This window comes from Symphalangus syndactylus, chromosome 14, assembly GCF_028878055.3.
Source record: "Symphalangus syndactylus isolate Jambi chromosome 14, NHGRI_mSymSyn1-v2.1_pri, whole genome shotgun sequence".
NCBI lineage: Eukaryota > Metazoa > Chordata > Mammalia > Primates > Hylobatidae > Symphalangus > Symphalangus syndactylus.
This window is the reverse complement of record NC_072436.2, coordinates 25388851-25404656: the sequence shown is the minus strand read 5'-3', so window position 1 is coordinate 25404656 and position 15806 is coordinate 25388851. Positions and strand designations below refer to the sequence as shown.

Sequence of the window (15806 nt, the reverse complement as noted above, 5' to 3'; positions counted from 1 at the left end):
AAACCCAGTGCTTCCCCTCTACCAAGCTCAGTTCCAAGCAGATAACAAGTCCTGCTGTACTTGCGTCCCCACAGCCTCCTATCAGGCTGGCTGTCTGTGGCTGCTGCAGATACCCTTCTGACAATTAAGCAGAGGCCCCAGTTCCAGTGTGATGCAGGAGGGTGCGTGGAAGAGCAGGGGCCCCCATGAGGACAGTGCCAATGCGACTCCCAGCGGGCACCCTCCCCCCACACACCTGGGTCTGATGTAATGCCCGCCAGCTCCAGGGCCTCCTGCTTGATCTTCTCCGGAGTGCTCAGCTTCTCCTTCTGAATCTTCTTCTTCTCGGCTGCTGCCTTTCTGGCTTCCAGCTGCCGCTGGCGGCAGGACTTGGCAGGCTCGGGCAAGCGTCGGACCTCGCGGGGGAAGGCGGTGAGCACCTGGATGGCTCCGCTGCCCACCTTTGCATTCTGGTTCTCCTCGCTACCAAACTCATCCGTGTTGGCCATCTTGTACAGGGGGAGAACGTGCAGCTGCTCATCCTCAGGAATCTTGCCCACGCAGCGATTGTCTTCCTTGGTCAGGGTGCAGACCTGCCCCAAGCAGTGGGGGAGAGAGGACATGGGGTTGGGGGACCGAGTGCTGGGAGAGAGGGGTCTGAGCACCCAAAACACGTGACCTCATCTTTCCCCACACAATCCCAATACCAGCCACTACTACTTCCGAGAGTTTCTGGAAAGCACATTGATCTTGGTTCACGGGGCAACAGTATCACTAGCATTTACAGTCCATTCATCAACTTTCTTTTTTTTTTTTAATTAATTTTTTTTTTGCACACAAAACAATAAACATTTTCTAAAAATACATACAAACAAAAAGATACATATCAAACATATTAGGAAGGTTGCACATGGGAAGACGGGGAATAGAAATGGGGGGTGGGAATTAAAGAAAATAAATGAGAGAGGGACTTTGTATGGATCAATGATAATAACTCAATCCTCTATTTGACAAAGAAGAAGGAGAAGGAAGAGGAAGAAAAAGCAAGTGGGATAAAGGATCAGAAAGGGAGGAAAATAGAAAAAATTAGAGTATGACTCCAGGGTAGACCTGTTTTGTTGTCGCTGGGTTGGTTGGTTGGTCTGTTGTATTTTTCACGTTTCGCCATGTTGGCCAGGCTGGTGTCGAACTCCTAGCCTCAAGTGATCAACCCGCCTCGGCCTCCCAGAGTGCTGGGACTACAGGCATGAGCCACCACGTCTAGCCCCCACATTGCGTCTGGCCTCCATGGTAGACCTCCCAGACGGGGCAGCCGGGCAGAGGCGCTCCCCACATCCCAGACGGGGTGGCCGGGCAGAGGCGCTCCTCACTTCCCAGACGGGGCGGCCGGGCAGAGGCGCTCCTCACTTCCCAGACGGGGCGGCCGGGCAGAGGCACTCCTCACATCCCAGACGATGGGCGGCCGGGCAGAGGTGCTCCTCACTTCCCAGACGATGGGGGGCTGGGCAGAGTCACTCCTCACTTCCCAGACTGGGTGGCCGGGCAGAGGCGCTCCTCACTTCTTCCCAGACGGGGCAGCCGGGCAGAGGCGCTCCTCACTTCCCAGACGGGGTGGCCAGGCAGAGGCGCTCACTTCCCAGATGGGGTGGCCGGGCAGAGGCGCTCCTCACTTCTTCCCAGATGGGGCAGCCGGGCAGAGGCGCTCCTCACTTCCCAGACGGGGCGGCCAGGCAGAGGTGCTCCTCACTTCCCAGACCGGGCGGCCGGGCAGAGGCGCTCCTCACTTCCCAGACGGGGTGGCCGGGCAGAGGCGCTCCTCACATCCCAGACGATGGGCAGCCGGGCAGAGGCGCTCCTCACATCCCAGACCGGGCGGCCGGGCAGAGGCGCTCCTCACATCCCAGACCATGGGCAGCCGGGCAGAGGCGCTCCTCACTTCCCAGACTGGGTGGCCGGGCAGAGGCGCTCCTCACTTCTTCCCAGACGGGGCGGCTGGGCAGAGGCGCTCCTCACTTCCCAGACGGGGTGGCTGGGCAGAGGCGCTCCTCACTTCCCAGACGGGGCGGCCGGGCAGAGGCGCTCCTCACTTCTTCCCAGACGGGGTGGCCGGGCAGAGGCGCTCCTCACTTCTTCCCAGACGGGGCGACCGGTCAGAGGCACTCCTCACTTCCCAGACGGGGTGGCCGGGCAGAGGTGCTCCTCACTTCCCAGATGGGGTGGCCGGACAGAGGCGCTCCTCACATCCCAGACGATGGGCGGCCGGGCAGAGGTGCTCCTCACTTCCCAGACGATGGGGGGCCAGGCAGCGGCGCTCCTCACTTCCCAGATGGGGCGGCCGGGCAGAGGCGCTCCTCACTTCCCAGGCGATGGGCGGCCGGACGGAGGCGCTCCTCACTTTCCAGACGGGGCGACCGGGCAGAGGCGCTCCTCACTTCTTCCCAGACGGGGCGGCCGGGCAGAGGCACTCCTCACTTCCCAGACAAGGCGGCCGGGCAGAGGCACTCCTCACTTCCCAGACAAGGCGGCCGGGCAGAGGCGCTCCTCACTTCCCAGACGATGGGGGGCCGGGCAGAGGCGCTCCTCACTTCTTCCCAGACGTGGCAGCCAGGCAGAGGCGCTCCTCACTTCCCAGACGGGGCAGCCGGGCAGAGGCGCTCCTCACTTCCCAGACGATGGGCGGCCCGGCAGAGGCGCTCCTCACTTCTTCCCAGAAGGGGCGGCCAGGCAGAGGCGCTCCTCACTTCCCAGACAGGGCAGCCGGGCAGAGGCGCTCCTCACTTCCAAGACGGGGTGGCCGGGCAGAGGCGCTCCTCACTTCCCAGACGGGGCGACCGGGCAGAGGCGCTCCTCACATCCCAGACAATGGGCGGCCGGGCAGAGGTGCTCCTCACTTCTTCCCAAACGGGGCGGCCGGGCAGAGGCGCTCCTCACTTCCCAGACGGGGCAGCTGGGCAGAGGCGCTCCTCACTTCCCAGACGGGGCGGCCAGGCAGAGGAGCTCCTCACATCCCAGACTATGGGTGGCCGGGCAGAGGAGCTCCTCACATCCCAGACTATGGGTGGCTGGGCAGAGGTGCTCCTCACTTCCCAGACGATGGGCGGCCGGGCAGAGGCGCTCCTCACTTCCCAGACGATGGGCAGCCAGGCAGAGGCGCTCCTCACTTCCCAGACAATGGGCGGCCGGGCAGAGGTGCTCCTCACTTCCCAGACGATGGGCGGCCGGGCAGAGGCGCTCCTCACTTCCCAGACGATGGGCGGCCGGGCAGAGGCGCTCCTCACTTCGCAGACGATGGGGGGCCGGGCAGAGGCACTCCTCACTTCCCAGACGATGGGCGGCCGGGCAGAGGCACTCCTCACTTCCCAGACGACGGGGGGCCGGGCAGAGAAGCTCCTCACTTCTTCCCAGACCATGGGTGGCCGGGCAGAGGCGCTCCTCACATCCCAGACGATGGGCGGCCGGGCAGAGCCTGCAATCCCAGCACTCTGGGAGGCCAAGGCAGGCGGCTGGGAGGAAGAGGCTGCAGCGAGCCAAGACCACGCCACCGCACTCCAGCCAGGGCAACACCGAGCACCAAGTGAGCACGACTCCGTCTGCAGTCCCAGCACCTCGGGAGGCCGAGGCGGGCAGACCACTCGAGGTCAGGAGCTGGAGGGCAGCCTGGCCAACATGGCGAAACCGCGTCTCCAGCCAAAGGACAAAAACCAGGCAGAGGTGGTGGCGCGCGCCCGCAATCCCAGGCAGCCCGCAGGCCGAGGCAGGAGAATCACGGGAGCCGGAGGCAGGGAGTCTGCAGCGTGCCGACTATACTCCAGCCCGGGCAACAGACGGAAGAAGGGAAGGAAAGGAAAGGAAAGGAAAGGACAGGACAGGAAAGGGGAGGGGGAGGGGAGGGGGAGGGGAGGGGAGGGGAGGGAAGGGGAAGGGGAAGGGGAAGGGGAAGGGGAAGGGGAAGGGGAAGGGAGCCACTCATCAACTTTCAAGGCACATTATCTCCTATGATCCTAAGAAGGCTGAGAAGAGATGAGATACCTGGCAAGGGGCCTGGCCAGGACCTGGAGGCTTGCTCTGCCCTCTGGCATAGCACTGACGCCACGGCACCACGTTGTCCAGTGAAGCTCGGACCGTCCGCCATTATCTTCCTTGTTCTAAACACTCAGCCTCCTTTTGCTCTTAAAATATGTTTCCTTTTGGGAGGCCAAGGCAGGCGCATCACCTGAGGTCAGGAGGTCGAGACCAGCCTGACCAATATGATGAAACCCTGTCTCTACCAAAAATATAAAAATTAGCCGGGCGTGGTGGCATGAGCCTGTAATCCCAGCTACTTGGGAGGCTGAGACAGGAGAATTGCTTGAACCCGGAGATGGAGGTTGCAGTGAGCCAAGATCATGCCACTACACTCCAGCCTGGGCAACAAGAGTGAAACTCCGTCTCAAAAAAAAAAAAAAAAAAAAAAAGTTTCCTTTTTATTATAAACTCTATGTGCTGATTGTAGAAAATTTAGGCAAGCAAAAAGTTAACAAAATCTCCCATCCTACCACCCAGAAGTAATCACTTTAAATATCACAGTCACCTAATTGTGTACATACACAAGTACACAATTACTTTTTGGTAATTAAAGGGGATATTATGCATATGGTCATATAATAGCTTCTTTTTTTCTTAACACAGTATAAATATTTTCCTGTACATTTATGATTAGAGCTGTGTAATATTATTCTACTGCATCAGTGTGTTAATCTCATTATCAAATATTTCAACTTGTTTCCAATTTTTTTATACGATAATACTTTTTGAAATACCCTTTTAGCTAAATTTTGTAAGATTCTTAATTCTTTAGAATAAATGTTAAGTAGAACTGCCACATACTGCCAGACTACCCTCAAAAATGATTCTGTTTTTCACTCATACCAGCAGAATCTGTTTCAACCTTCCTATATTTTTTCCACTAATTTCTTTAAAAACTTTTTGCTCACTGTTAAAATCAATCTCGTTGTTGGTGTACATTTCTCACAAGATTTGCTTTTTTATTCAAGTTTACTCTCTACTCTTGTGTTGACTATATTTTCTTATTTTCTATATTTTTGATGCTCTGGCCTTTGAGGTCTTGATCCCAGAGAGGCTGCCCCTCCCAGGGCTACTTAATTCCCAGAGATAGCAAATGGCTCCCTGCGAGTGTGCCTCTGATATATGAACCAACAAATCCAGAGCTCACACCCCCAGCCATCTCCTTTATCAAACTCACACACCAAGCCAATATTTCCCTGGCCTTATAGAGGGCTGCGCACGAGGAACCACCCCATAGCTCAGAGCCTGCTAAAGTATTCAAACTGTCCAATCCTAAACTTCCCCAGTGTAACTACCCTGCATCACCCATTCTTCCCTGCAAAACCCCACTAAAGACTCTGGGCCATGCTCCTCACTCTTCCTCTTCTGCCTCCTGACCGGCCCGGTGCTCCCCCAAGTGGCCCCAGAGCATGACCTGCCCTCCTGTTTCTAGGATATGAGTATAAAGTTCTTTCCTGACAATTATCCAGGTCTGCATGTCTTACCATAACCAATTAAAATAAATCCTTGGCCCATTTTAACACAATTCTCTCACTGTCTTCCTTCTTTTGTGAGTATTATGACTTTTGCCCACTACTATATATGACTTGTCACTTTTTAAATCACAAAGTCATCTTTGCATATTAAAGTTATAATTTCTTTATCACTTGTTACAAATATTGTAGCAGTTGGAGCTCTGTGAATTATTAGCCATTGTTAGTGTTTAGATGACTACGCAGACATCTGAATGTATGTATGTGTGTGTGTATGTGCATGTATGGCTATATAAAACTACAAATTGGATCACATTATATATACATGCTATTCTGTGACCAGCTTTTCTTTTTCTTTTTGAGATAAGGTCTTAGTCTATTGCCCAGGCTGCAGTGCAGTGGTGTGACACGGCTCACTGCAGTCTCGACCTCCTGGGCTCAAGTGATCCTCCCATCTCAGCCTCCTGAGTAGATGGGACTACAAGCATGCACAACCACGCCCAGCAAACTTTTGGTATTTTTTGTAGAGACGGGGTTTCGCCATATTCCTCAGGCTGGCCTCAAACTCCTGGGCTCAAGTGATCCTCCCATCTCAGCCTCCCAAAGTGCTGGCATTACACGTGTGAGCCACCGTGCCCAGCCTGACCTGCTTTTCTTTCTTTTTTTTTTTTTTTTTTGAGATAGAGTTTTGCTCTTATTGCACAGGCTGGAGTGCAATGGCGCCATCTCGGCTCACTGCAACCTCTGCCTCCCGGATTCAAGCGATTCTCCTGCCTCAGCCTCCCGAGTAGCTGGGATTACAGGCTCCTGCCACCATGCTTAGCTAATTTTTTGCATTTTTAGAAGAAACGGGGTTTCACTATGTTGACCAGGCTGGTCACAAACTCCTGACCTCAGGTGATCCACCCACCTCGGCCTCCCAAAGTGCTGGGATTACAGGCGTAAGCCACCGCGCCCGGCCTTACATGCTTTTCTTAACTCAAGGATAACTCAAGGCATCCAGTTTGTATTGGCCTTTCAATTGTTATTATGGCGTTTTATTACACTGAACAGAAGCCTTATATTTTTATGGCACTAACTTTATTAACCCTTTCACTTAGAGGCACTCCGAGTTTGGTGTCATGCCCTACTCAGCTTGTTTCTTCCCAGACTATGTGTGGATCTACGACTTCCTCTGCTCTGACCAACCTCCTGTGTACTTTCTGGGTTGGACTGGCCAGCCCCAGCCCTGCTTCCTACCAGTCTGTCAGACCAATGCTATAAACAACAGACCAAAGGGAAAATTCAAAGGATGAGATGGGGCAGAAGCTGTATTTCCTACAAGAGATACTTTACAAATATCAAAAGGTAAGGGCAGCCTGATTAAAAAAATAAGTAAAGTACATAAATAGGATAGTCGCAAAGATGAAATTCAAATGTGTAAGAAGAAATAGGAAAAAATGTTCAACCTCTCTAGTAATAAAATAAACACAAATTAAAATAAGATCATATGTTTGCCTGTATGTTTCCCACTCAGGCAGCAGGCAAAGATGAAAGAGACTGACAAAATCCAGTGTTGCCAAGTAAGTAGGAGAATTAGTGCCCCAAGCCTGTAAAAGTAAACATCAATGCAATCTCAAGGAGGTTACTGCGCCACTGCACAAATATGTGAGAAGAATGGCCTCTCCCTGTGGTTTACAGAAGGGAAATGTCTGAAAGCACTTACTGTCCATTGATAGGGGACTGGTTAAATAAATGATGGCAGAGCCATACATACAGCCTCAGAAAATGAAGTCCACTGACATAGAAAGCTTAAGAAAAGCAGGTCATAGAACAGCATGTATATATAATGTGACCCCATTTGGGTAAAATTTCATAAAACCATTCGTGCACACATACACATTTGGGTGTCTGAATGGATGGTTATCAAACTGCTAACTGGTTATCTCTGAGATTTGAGGCAACCTTTTTAATATTATTTAAATTTTTTAAAAATGAGTATTGTTTAGGAAAAAACAATACTTTTCATTTTGGAAGAAAATACTCCTTTTTTCAACCCCAAACTCTAGAAGCTCTGTGATCCAGATCACCTCATGGTGCTCTTGCTCTCACCCACCTTCCAGGGCTCCCCGGCTCCTTCGTCTCTCTAACACTGTGGGCATGCCCTTTCTGTGTATTTCACCTAGAAATCCTCACAACAGAGTGCCAGCAGGAGCTGCCCCTTCTTGCTTCTCAGTCTTGGATGCAGTGATAGAAAACAAGTGGAGAAATGAAATCCTGAGGTGGGTCCATCAGTCCCCAGGGGGCATAAGCTACACTTGGAATCTGGGAGCCCTCTTTCCAGGCAGATGTGCTGGTGCCCTTGCCTCGTCCTCAGCCCCTGGAAGCCCTGTCTGCCCAGAACCTGGCTAAAAGGCAGAGCAGACAGCCAGCATCATCCCTTCAAGGAAGCCCCTACCCAAGTCCAAACCTCTCTTCTCCATCTGCACTTACTCCCCTGGTGATGGCGTCGGCCTCACAGCTCTAACTATAAACGATGTGCTCTCCAGACCCTCCTTGCCCCCTGCCTACTCCACATCTCCACCTGCATGTCTAGCAGGCATCTTGAAACGGGACTCTTGATTTCTTACTCCTAAATTCAGCCTTCCCCTGTTACTGTACATCTCGGTCCATGTTACCAACAGTCACCCAGATGCTCAAGCAAAAAGGCTTGGAGTGCTCCTCAAGTCCTGCTCACATAACAATCCAGCCCATCTGCAAATCCTCTGGGCAGTCCCTTCCACATCATCCAAAATCTGTCCCATCAGCACCTCCCCCAACTCCTGCCCAAGCCGTGTCCCCTCTGGCCTGGACGGCTGCCCCAGCCTCCTCCTTTGCCTCCTTCCTCTTATTCCCTCCCGTTCACCTCACTCTGCCCCTACCATCACACACCTCATTCTCTAACTGCAGCAGCAGGAGTGCGTCTAACTTTACAATGCAAACTTACTGCTGCCCAGCTGAGAAGCCCTCAACAGCTTTCCATCATACTTAGAGCAAACCCTGCAACCCTCCCCTGGCCCTCAAGGCTCCCTGTGAGCTGGTCCCTGCCGGCCTCTCCAACCCCACTCTCCCTGCCCCTTGCAGTAAGTTACTCCCTTCCTGTTGTTCCCTGAACACACAACCCAGCCTGCTCCCCGCGTGGAGTCTGCACGCATGCTGGTCCCTCTGCCTGGAGCACTCTACCCCTAGATAGTAGCTCTCTCACTCTCTTGCGCCATTCACATCTCAACTCAAATGTCCCCTCCTCAGAGCAGCCCCTCATCTAAAATAGCATCTCCTGTTGCTTTATCCCTCACCCTACTTCATTTTTCCCTCTTGGCCTTCATTGCTACAGGACATTCCCACACACACTTGGGCAGGAACTTTGTCCGTTTCATCCCGCAGCGTGCAGAGCAGTGCCTGGGCACAGCTGGTACTCAATACACATTTGTCCAAAGAATGAATCAAGGGTTTGTTTGCATTTAAATCCAAGTGTCCACAGAGACCAGGGCCCACGCTTTACATAACTGGGCACTCCAGGTGCTTGAGGGGCTACATCCTGCAGCATCCCCCTAAGACACAGACACAAAGCCAGCCTTGTCTGTTCATGAGTTTTCTGGTGAGGTTTTTTCTGGGAGGTGGGCAAGGGCAGGCCATCTTGCAGGGAACCTTCCAGAGTTCTGAGGATCCTGTCTCCAGGTCCCTCCCTACCCTCATCCTGCCTTTCTGAAAAGACCACGGTGGACTCCCTCCCACAGTTGCCCCACAGGTGGGGCTATGACAGGGCACAGGCTTACCACGGTGCACCCATTGTAGAGGTTATGCTGGTCCTTGTGGGCGTGGGCACAGAAGTCCATGCAGGCCGTAACTCCCGCGAAGGGCCGTCCTTCCTTCAGCCCCAGACGGCAGTCAATCGCTATTTCCTCGTTGGTCACCTGTGTAGACAGCCAAGGAGAGGTGCTCACATGACCTGAGGTGAGTGGCCCCGATTCTGCACCTGGGGAGGCCAGGTCTTGGAAGGAGGGATGTTAAGGATGATAGTCACCTTGCCCTTCGACTGCAGGAGGGAGGTTTTCTGGCTGAGAGGCCCCAGCTACAAAAAAGTTACTTTCAGGCTCCTGTAGGAATTACTTCCTTCTGGGTTATCCCAAGTCCCCTTGCTTTGTCTAGGAGATACAAGGGTGACAGGTGAGAGAAACTCAGGCCTCACCAGTGGATACCAGAGCAGAGGAGGTGGATGGGTTACCAGGCGAAGGGAGAAGACCAGGATAGAAGAGGGACGGTGTGGGATGCAGGCAGCCAGGCGTAAAAAAAGGGGTTTTTATCAAAGAACTACATCATATCGCTTTACTTCTGGACTGGGCTCTTCCCATAATAGAGCAAAAGAGCCCACTCTCCCACTTCCCACCTTCAGAGCCTGAGCAGAGATGTGGACGGTGACATGTGGGCAGCAAAAGGCCCAGGGCCTGTTACCTGGTTCTGATAGGCCTGAGGGGCCAGTCGCTTGTACAGGGGAGCGACTTCGGTGGCCAGGTCCTGGAAACTCTTCCGGAGCACTTCTTCCTGCAGAGAGAGGAGCAGTCACACATGCAGAGCAGCCCTGCCTGGCAGACCCTGCACCCTGGAAGTGGATTGGCATTCCTGAAGCATCGTGGGGGAGGCTGGGAGGGAGGTGTCATCAGGTGTCTTTCTGGCCTTTCCTTCAGGAGGGCTGTGGTGCTGTGTCTACTTCACAGCTGGGGACACTAAGGCTCCCAGGAAAAGCTGTGGAAGCCATGGCCTGAAGGTCTAGTCATCCTGCCTGCTAAACTACTGCTCCTTCAGGCTCCCGCCCAGTTCAGCCCAGAACATATCAAACAGTTTCTTGCTTTCGAGTGCTGAACACCCTAGGTCAGAGGTGTGGCATAATGGGAATGAAAAAGCCAAGAGCAACAACTGTGGATCCTTCCTCCCAGGCTACAGACAGGAAGAAAGAGGCAGGATCCATGCTAGAAATTCCATAGCCAGCCCAGCCCAGCCCAGCCCAGCCCAGCCCAGCCCAGCCCAGCCCAGCCCAGCCCAGAGCCTGTCATAAGACAGGGATACGGACAGACTTCAAAGCTCCAGCTGCTAGACTCGTACTACGTAATGTTATTCACAAACCACATGTAGCTACAGATATACAGATGAATTCTATTTTTTTTTTCTTTGAGACAGAGGCTCACTCTGTCACCCAGGCTGGAGTACAGTGGCACAATCTTGGCTCACTGCAACCTCCTGGGTTCAAGCAATTCTCCTGCCTCAGCCTCCCGAGTAGCTGGGATTACAGGTGCCCACACCCGGCTAATTTCTTTTATATTTTTAGTAGAGACGGGGTTTTGCCATGTTGGCCAGGCTGGTCTCAAACTCCTGACCTCAGGTGATCCACCCACCTTGGCCTCCCAAAATGCTAGGATTACAGGCGTGAGCCACCATGCCCGGCCTGAATTCTAATAAAAATTAAAGAAATTCAGTCCCTCAGTTGCACTGGTCCCATTTTAAATACTCAGCAGCTACACGTGGCTCCTGTATGGACAGCAGAGAATGTTTCCACCATCACAGAAAGTACTGTGGGACAGCACTGCTCTACGTGAAGCAGCAGCCCCTGGTGACATGTGGCAGAGAGTTCCAGGTATCTACAGCCTCTGTCTGGCCCTCCAAAAACAAGCAGGGCTTGAAGGGCTCCTAGGACACCATGAGCACAGGCACAAAGGGTTTATGAAGAAGAAAGCAGGAAGAGAGGAAAGCGAAAAAGAACCAAGCACACAGCATGAGAAATGGAAGGTGGAGACCCACAGCTCAGCTGTACATCCAGTGGGGTCGCCAGGGCTGCCAGCCACTCTTGACCAGGCCAGCCTTGGCCAGTGAGGCCGGGCCACCTCCCTGCCTGCTGTCCAGATGCTGCCACCAGCACAGCAGGGGGTGAGGCTTGTGAGCTCTAGGGACACACAGGCCTGAGTTTCAAACCTGCCTTCACCATGAACTAGCCACATGGGCTTAAGGAAGCCATCTGCCTCATCTGTAAAGTGACAGGTAACACTGCCTAGATCACTGGGGTGGAGGGGTCATGAAATCATCTGAGAAACCTGTGAGGGGCTTGGCACAGTGCTTAGCACATCGTAAGAGCACAGGAAGTGGCGGCTGGTAGAAGAGGGAAAGAATTTGAGAGAAATTAAGCCAATGTCTTTCCATTCCTGGTAGTTCTTAGGACCTGGTGGCCCCAGGGCTCCATTCATTGAAGCAACCACATCTGCTGCTTGTAGGGGAGGGTGAATCTTACCATAAATAAAAATCTAATAACAAATTAGACTATTTGCATGCAGGTCTATTAGACTATTTAAGTCTAAAAGCCAGGTCTGGGGTAAACAAAGAGTTCTGAATTTGAAAATGCTTCCTTTTGCTTATGAGGACCCAAGCTTGGCAGTCAGAGCACAGAAGGTGACATAGGCTTTGGTGTAGAGAGGGTGTCCCTGCGCCATGGGAAGTGGGAAGCCCTTCTGGTACTAGGAACTTGGAGAGATTTGGAAGGTTGTGACTTGAGTTCACATATTTGGATATTTGTCTGTATCCTAGCAAAGGAAGCCAGCACTCCACCCGCTCAGGAGCCCAGGCAGGAGGAAGGTAAAATGGCAGACAGCCTGGATAGGCTTGTGCCTTCCTTGCATTTGGAGCTGAGTGGAGACCGCCTCTCGGGAGGGCCTTTGCCACGCAGGCGTCAGAGGACAAACAGAGGGGAGGCGGCCTGAGCAGATGCTCTGGCCCCCACGGCCTGAGGGCACCTTCCCCTGTTGTCTTGGGGCTGGGGGAGGCTCTGCAGGGAAGGGGTCTAGGTAAGGAGCCTGCAGAGAGAAGGTGCCGTGCCTAGCGGTCGTACTGTATGGACACCAGTCCAGAGCCCAGGGATCAGGCCAGGCCTCCAGCATAGAGACTGCAAGGGCCCGGAAAACTGCCCAGAGACGTCTGTCCGGCAGCCAGGCAGGGTGGGAGATACCTTGGGAAGTACAGCAAAGGCCCAGAGGATGGCCCACACGCGGGTGACTGCCTTTCCTGCTAAACCTCACACCCAGAAAGGTGTCCTGGGAAGATGGGGGGAAGAAATGACCTCTGAGAGGGCCAAATTCTGACAAGCAATTTGAATATGTATCTTCGATATTTGGAATATTTACCTAAAAGAGATGGTTTAAATTGGAAGAGCCTGGGGCACCCATAACTGCTAGGTCTAATTTTTCACATTTGGTGCCCTCCACACACCCCTTATTTCACAGCAAGATAAGGTCAGCTTTTAAAAAAACGAAAACAAGTTCCACTTCCTGCGCATCTGAGTCATGGCGTGCCAGTCCCACCTCCCGCTGGACTATGAAGGACGCCAGGCGAGAAAGGGTGGGAGGCAGGGTCTCCGCCCAGCTCTGCTCACCTCTTTGGGATTGTCCCCTGCGAGGCGGAACTTGCGAGGTGTCTTGCTCCGAGCATACTTGCAGCCGTTGAAGTACATGCTCCAGGAACAACCAAAGGAGAAGGAGGCACCGCAGGTGTTGGGGTCTTTGCCTTGGCAAGCGCAGGTCCGGCTGCAACACACAGCACAGGTCAGGGATACAGATGCCATATCCCTTCATTCTGGAGTATTCCTCCTCCCTCAAGGGGTGGCCCTGCTGAGCCCTGGCACCCATCAGCCTCCCAGTGACTGAGACTCATCCTTCCCCGCCCCCAACCCCTTTCTCAAGTTTCCTTGAGTAGAAAGCCAGATCTAAGCAGCCTCTTCTGCCTGCACCACTGCGAGCCTGCAGGTCTAACACTGAGTCTGTTGCTGGGAGCAGCACATGGGTTTACGGAAGTAAGGGGGAAGAATCTGGTAAAAACCCATTAAGGTTTATACTTTCCCTTAACTCTAATATCTTAACCAGCTCCAGCACAGACCATATGAACAGGGAAATGATGTGAGCCCCAAGGTTTGAATGTGCCTATTTCCTATAGCCCAGATGCTAACAGGCCTTTCAACAAAGTATACTGAGATGAAAAATAATGCTTAATACAATCTGAAAACAACCCAAGTGCCCCTAAGCGGGGAATGGATAAGCAAACTGTGATAGATCCACACAGTGGATTAAGACTCATTGATAAAAAGGAACGAGCTACTGACACACACGTCAACACAGATGAACACTGAAAACACTATGTTCAATGGAAGAAGCCAGACTCAGAAAGCTACACCCCGTATGATCCCATTTATGTGACATTCTCACAGAGGCAAACCTACAGGAACAGGAAACAAGACCGGTGGCTGCCCAGGGCTAGGGGAGGGCTTGCTTATAAAGGGCATGGGGCAGTTGGAGGGGGAAGATGGAACTGTTCTATTTCTTTTTTTGAAACGGAATTCTGTTCTGTTGCTCAGGCTGGAGTGCAATGACACGATCTTGGCTCACTGCAACCTCCGCCTCCCAGGTGAAAGTGATTCTCATGCCTCAGCCTCCTGAGTAGCTGGGATTACAGGTATGAGTCACCACGCCTCGCTAATTTTTGTATTTTTACTAAAGACAGGGCTTCGCCATGATGGCCAGGCTGGTCTCGAATTCCTGGTCTCAGGCGATCCACCCGCCTTGGCCTCCCAAAGTGCTGCGACTACAGGCATGAGCCACCATGCCCAGCCCTGTTGTATATCTTGATTGTGGTGGTGGCAGGTACGTGACTGTAAACATTTGTCAACACTATATACCTAAGAGGATGAATTTTATTGTAAATAAATATACCTTCATTTTTAAACATGGGAAAAACTCTAATAAGGGCAGGGTTTTTTTGTTTAATTTTTGAGACGGAGTCTTATGTCGCCCAGGCTGGAGTGCAGTGGTGCAATCTCGGCTCACTGCAACCTCCGCCCCCCGAGTTCAAGCAATTCTTCTGTCTCAGCCTCCCGAGTACCTGGGACTACAGGCGTGTGCCACCACGCCCGACTAATTTTTTCATTTTTAGTAGAGATGGGGTTTCACCATATTGGCCAGGCTGGTCTCAAACTCCTGACCTTGTGATCCACCCACTTCGGCCTCCCAAAGTGCTGGGATTATAGGCATGGGTCACCACGCCCGGCCAAGGGCAGGTTTTGTAAATATCTTCGATACCTTCTATTTGTGGGGCACAGGTACTTCACACTCGCTAACATCATTAGTGCCAGTATATCGACCTGGGGTTTAATGGTGAAGTCAAATTAGCAGACCCTCTGGAGCCAGAGCTAGAACCTAGCTCAAGCAAGATCTGTGGATATGCCTTCCTCAACCACAGTCCTAACTGTGCAGGACAAACAGTGCCGCAGAGAGGGCCCCTAGGAGCCTTCCCCAGGGTTGCCCGCAGTCTCCTGTATTTGCTGCCCAGGACCCTATAGGTGGGCCCTGGCCCTGCAGCCCCCTGCTACATACTCATCGTTGAGGCCGCATCTCCGGCTGGTGGGGTTCCCATACTTCCGGAGGGTGTCGGTGAGCTCCTGGTAGAGGGTGTCTCCGAGGCTACGGGGAATGCCCTCCCAGGCCAGGATGAGGATGACGATCACAGCATTCTGGCAGTGGTGGCCTGTCCGGTGCCGCACCAGGCAGAGCAGCTTCTCCTCCAGCGTGTGCCTGCGGATCACCTGCAGGGACGCAGGGTGTGAGGGGCAGGAGCCAGGTACCTGTGCTCCTCTGCATGGTGCCGCCCCTCCCTCTGTCACACAGACCCAGGGTGCAGGTCTTAAGCGCAGGGTTCTAGGGATGTCATGCCCTGACGACAGCAACCTCACAAGCTAAGAGGCCATAGGGAACAAATAGGGAACATTATTAGGAACAAATGTTTTGTTAGGGAACAAAAACATAAACGTTATTTTGAGAGTGAAATAAAAAATAATTACCACAAAATCTAAGTTGCTGATGACTTACATAGGCTTAGGAGTAAAAATATACATATAAAAATTGTAAGCCAAAATACAGTCAGAGTTTTATGTTATCCTACAACATTTGCAGAGAAAATGCTGCATACCTGTGTGCTTTTAGTTAACAGGCAAGGGGCTTGGCACTGTGGAAAACAGTCTGGCAATGCCTCCAAAAGCTAAACATAGGATTACCATATGATCCAGCAATTCCATGCCTAGGAATACACTCAAGGGACTGAGAGCAGGACTCAGGTAGATCCCTGAATACACACGTTCACTACAGCATTATTCGCAACAACCAAAAGGTGGAGGCACCCCCAGGGTCCATTGGTTGACGAATAGGTAAGTACGACGTGGTATAGACAGACAACCAAGTATTACTCAGC

General features: G+C 52.7%; 1 protein-coding gene across 5 annotated transcripts in view; it reads right to left on the bottom strand.

The window, feature by feature from the left end:
• Positions 1 to 15806, bottom strand: part of TET3 (tet methylcytosine dioxygenase 3) — a 125963-nt gene that overhangs the window by 8365 nt on the left and 101792 nt on the right. For all 5 annotated transcript variants that reach the window (XM_055243717.1, XM_063617486.1, XM_055243723.2 and 2 more), the window contains 5 exons: positions 14936 to 15144; positions 12946 to 13096; positions 9987 to 10076; positions 9311 to 9448; positions 236 to 572 (listed from right to left, as the gene is read on the bottom strand). In XM_055243717.1, the coding sequence (XP_055099692.1) occupies positions 236 to 572; positions 9311 to 9448; positions 9987 to 10076; positions 12946 to 13096; positions 14936 to 15144 (925 nt within the window). The remainder of the gene's footprint in view (positions 1 to 235; positions 573 to 9310; positions 9449 to 9986; positions 10077 to 12945; positions 13097 to 14935; positions 15145 to 15806) is intronic.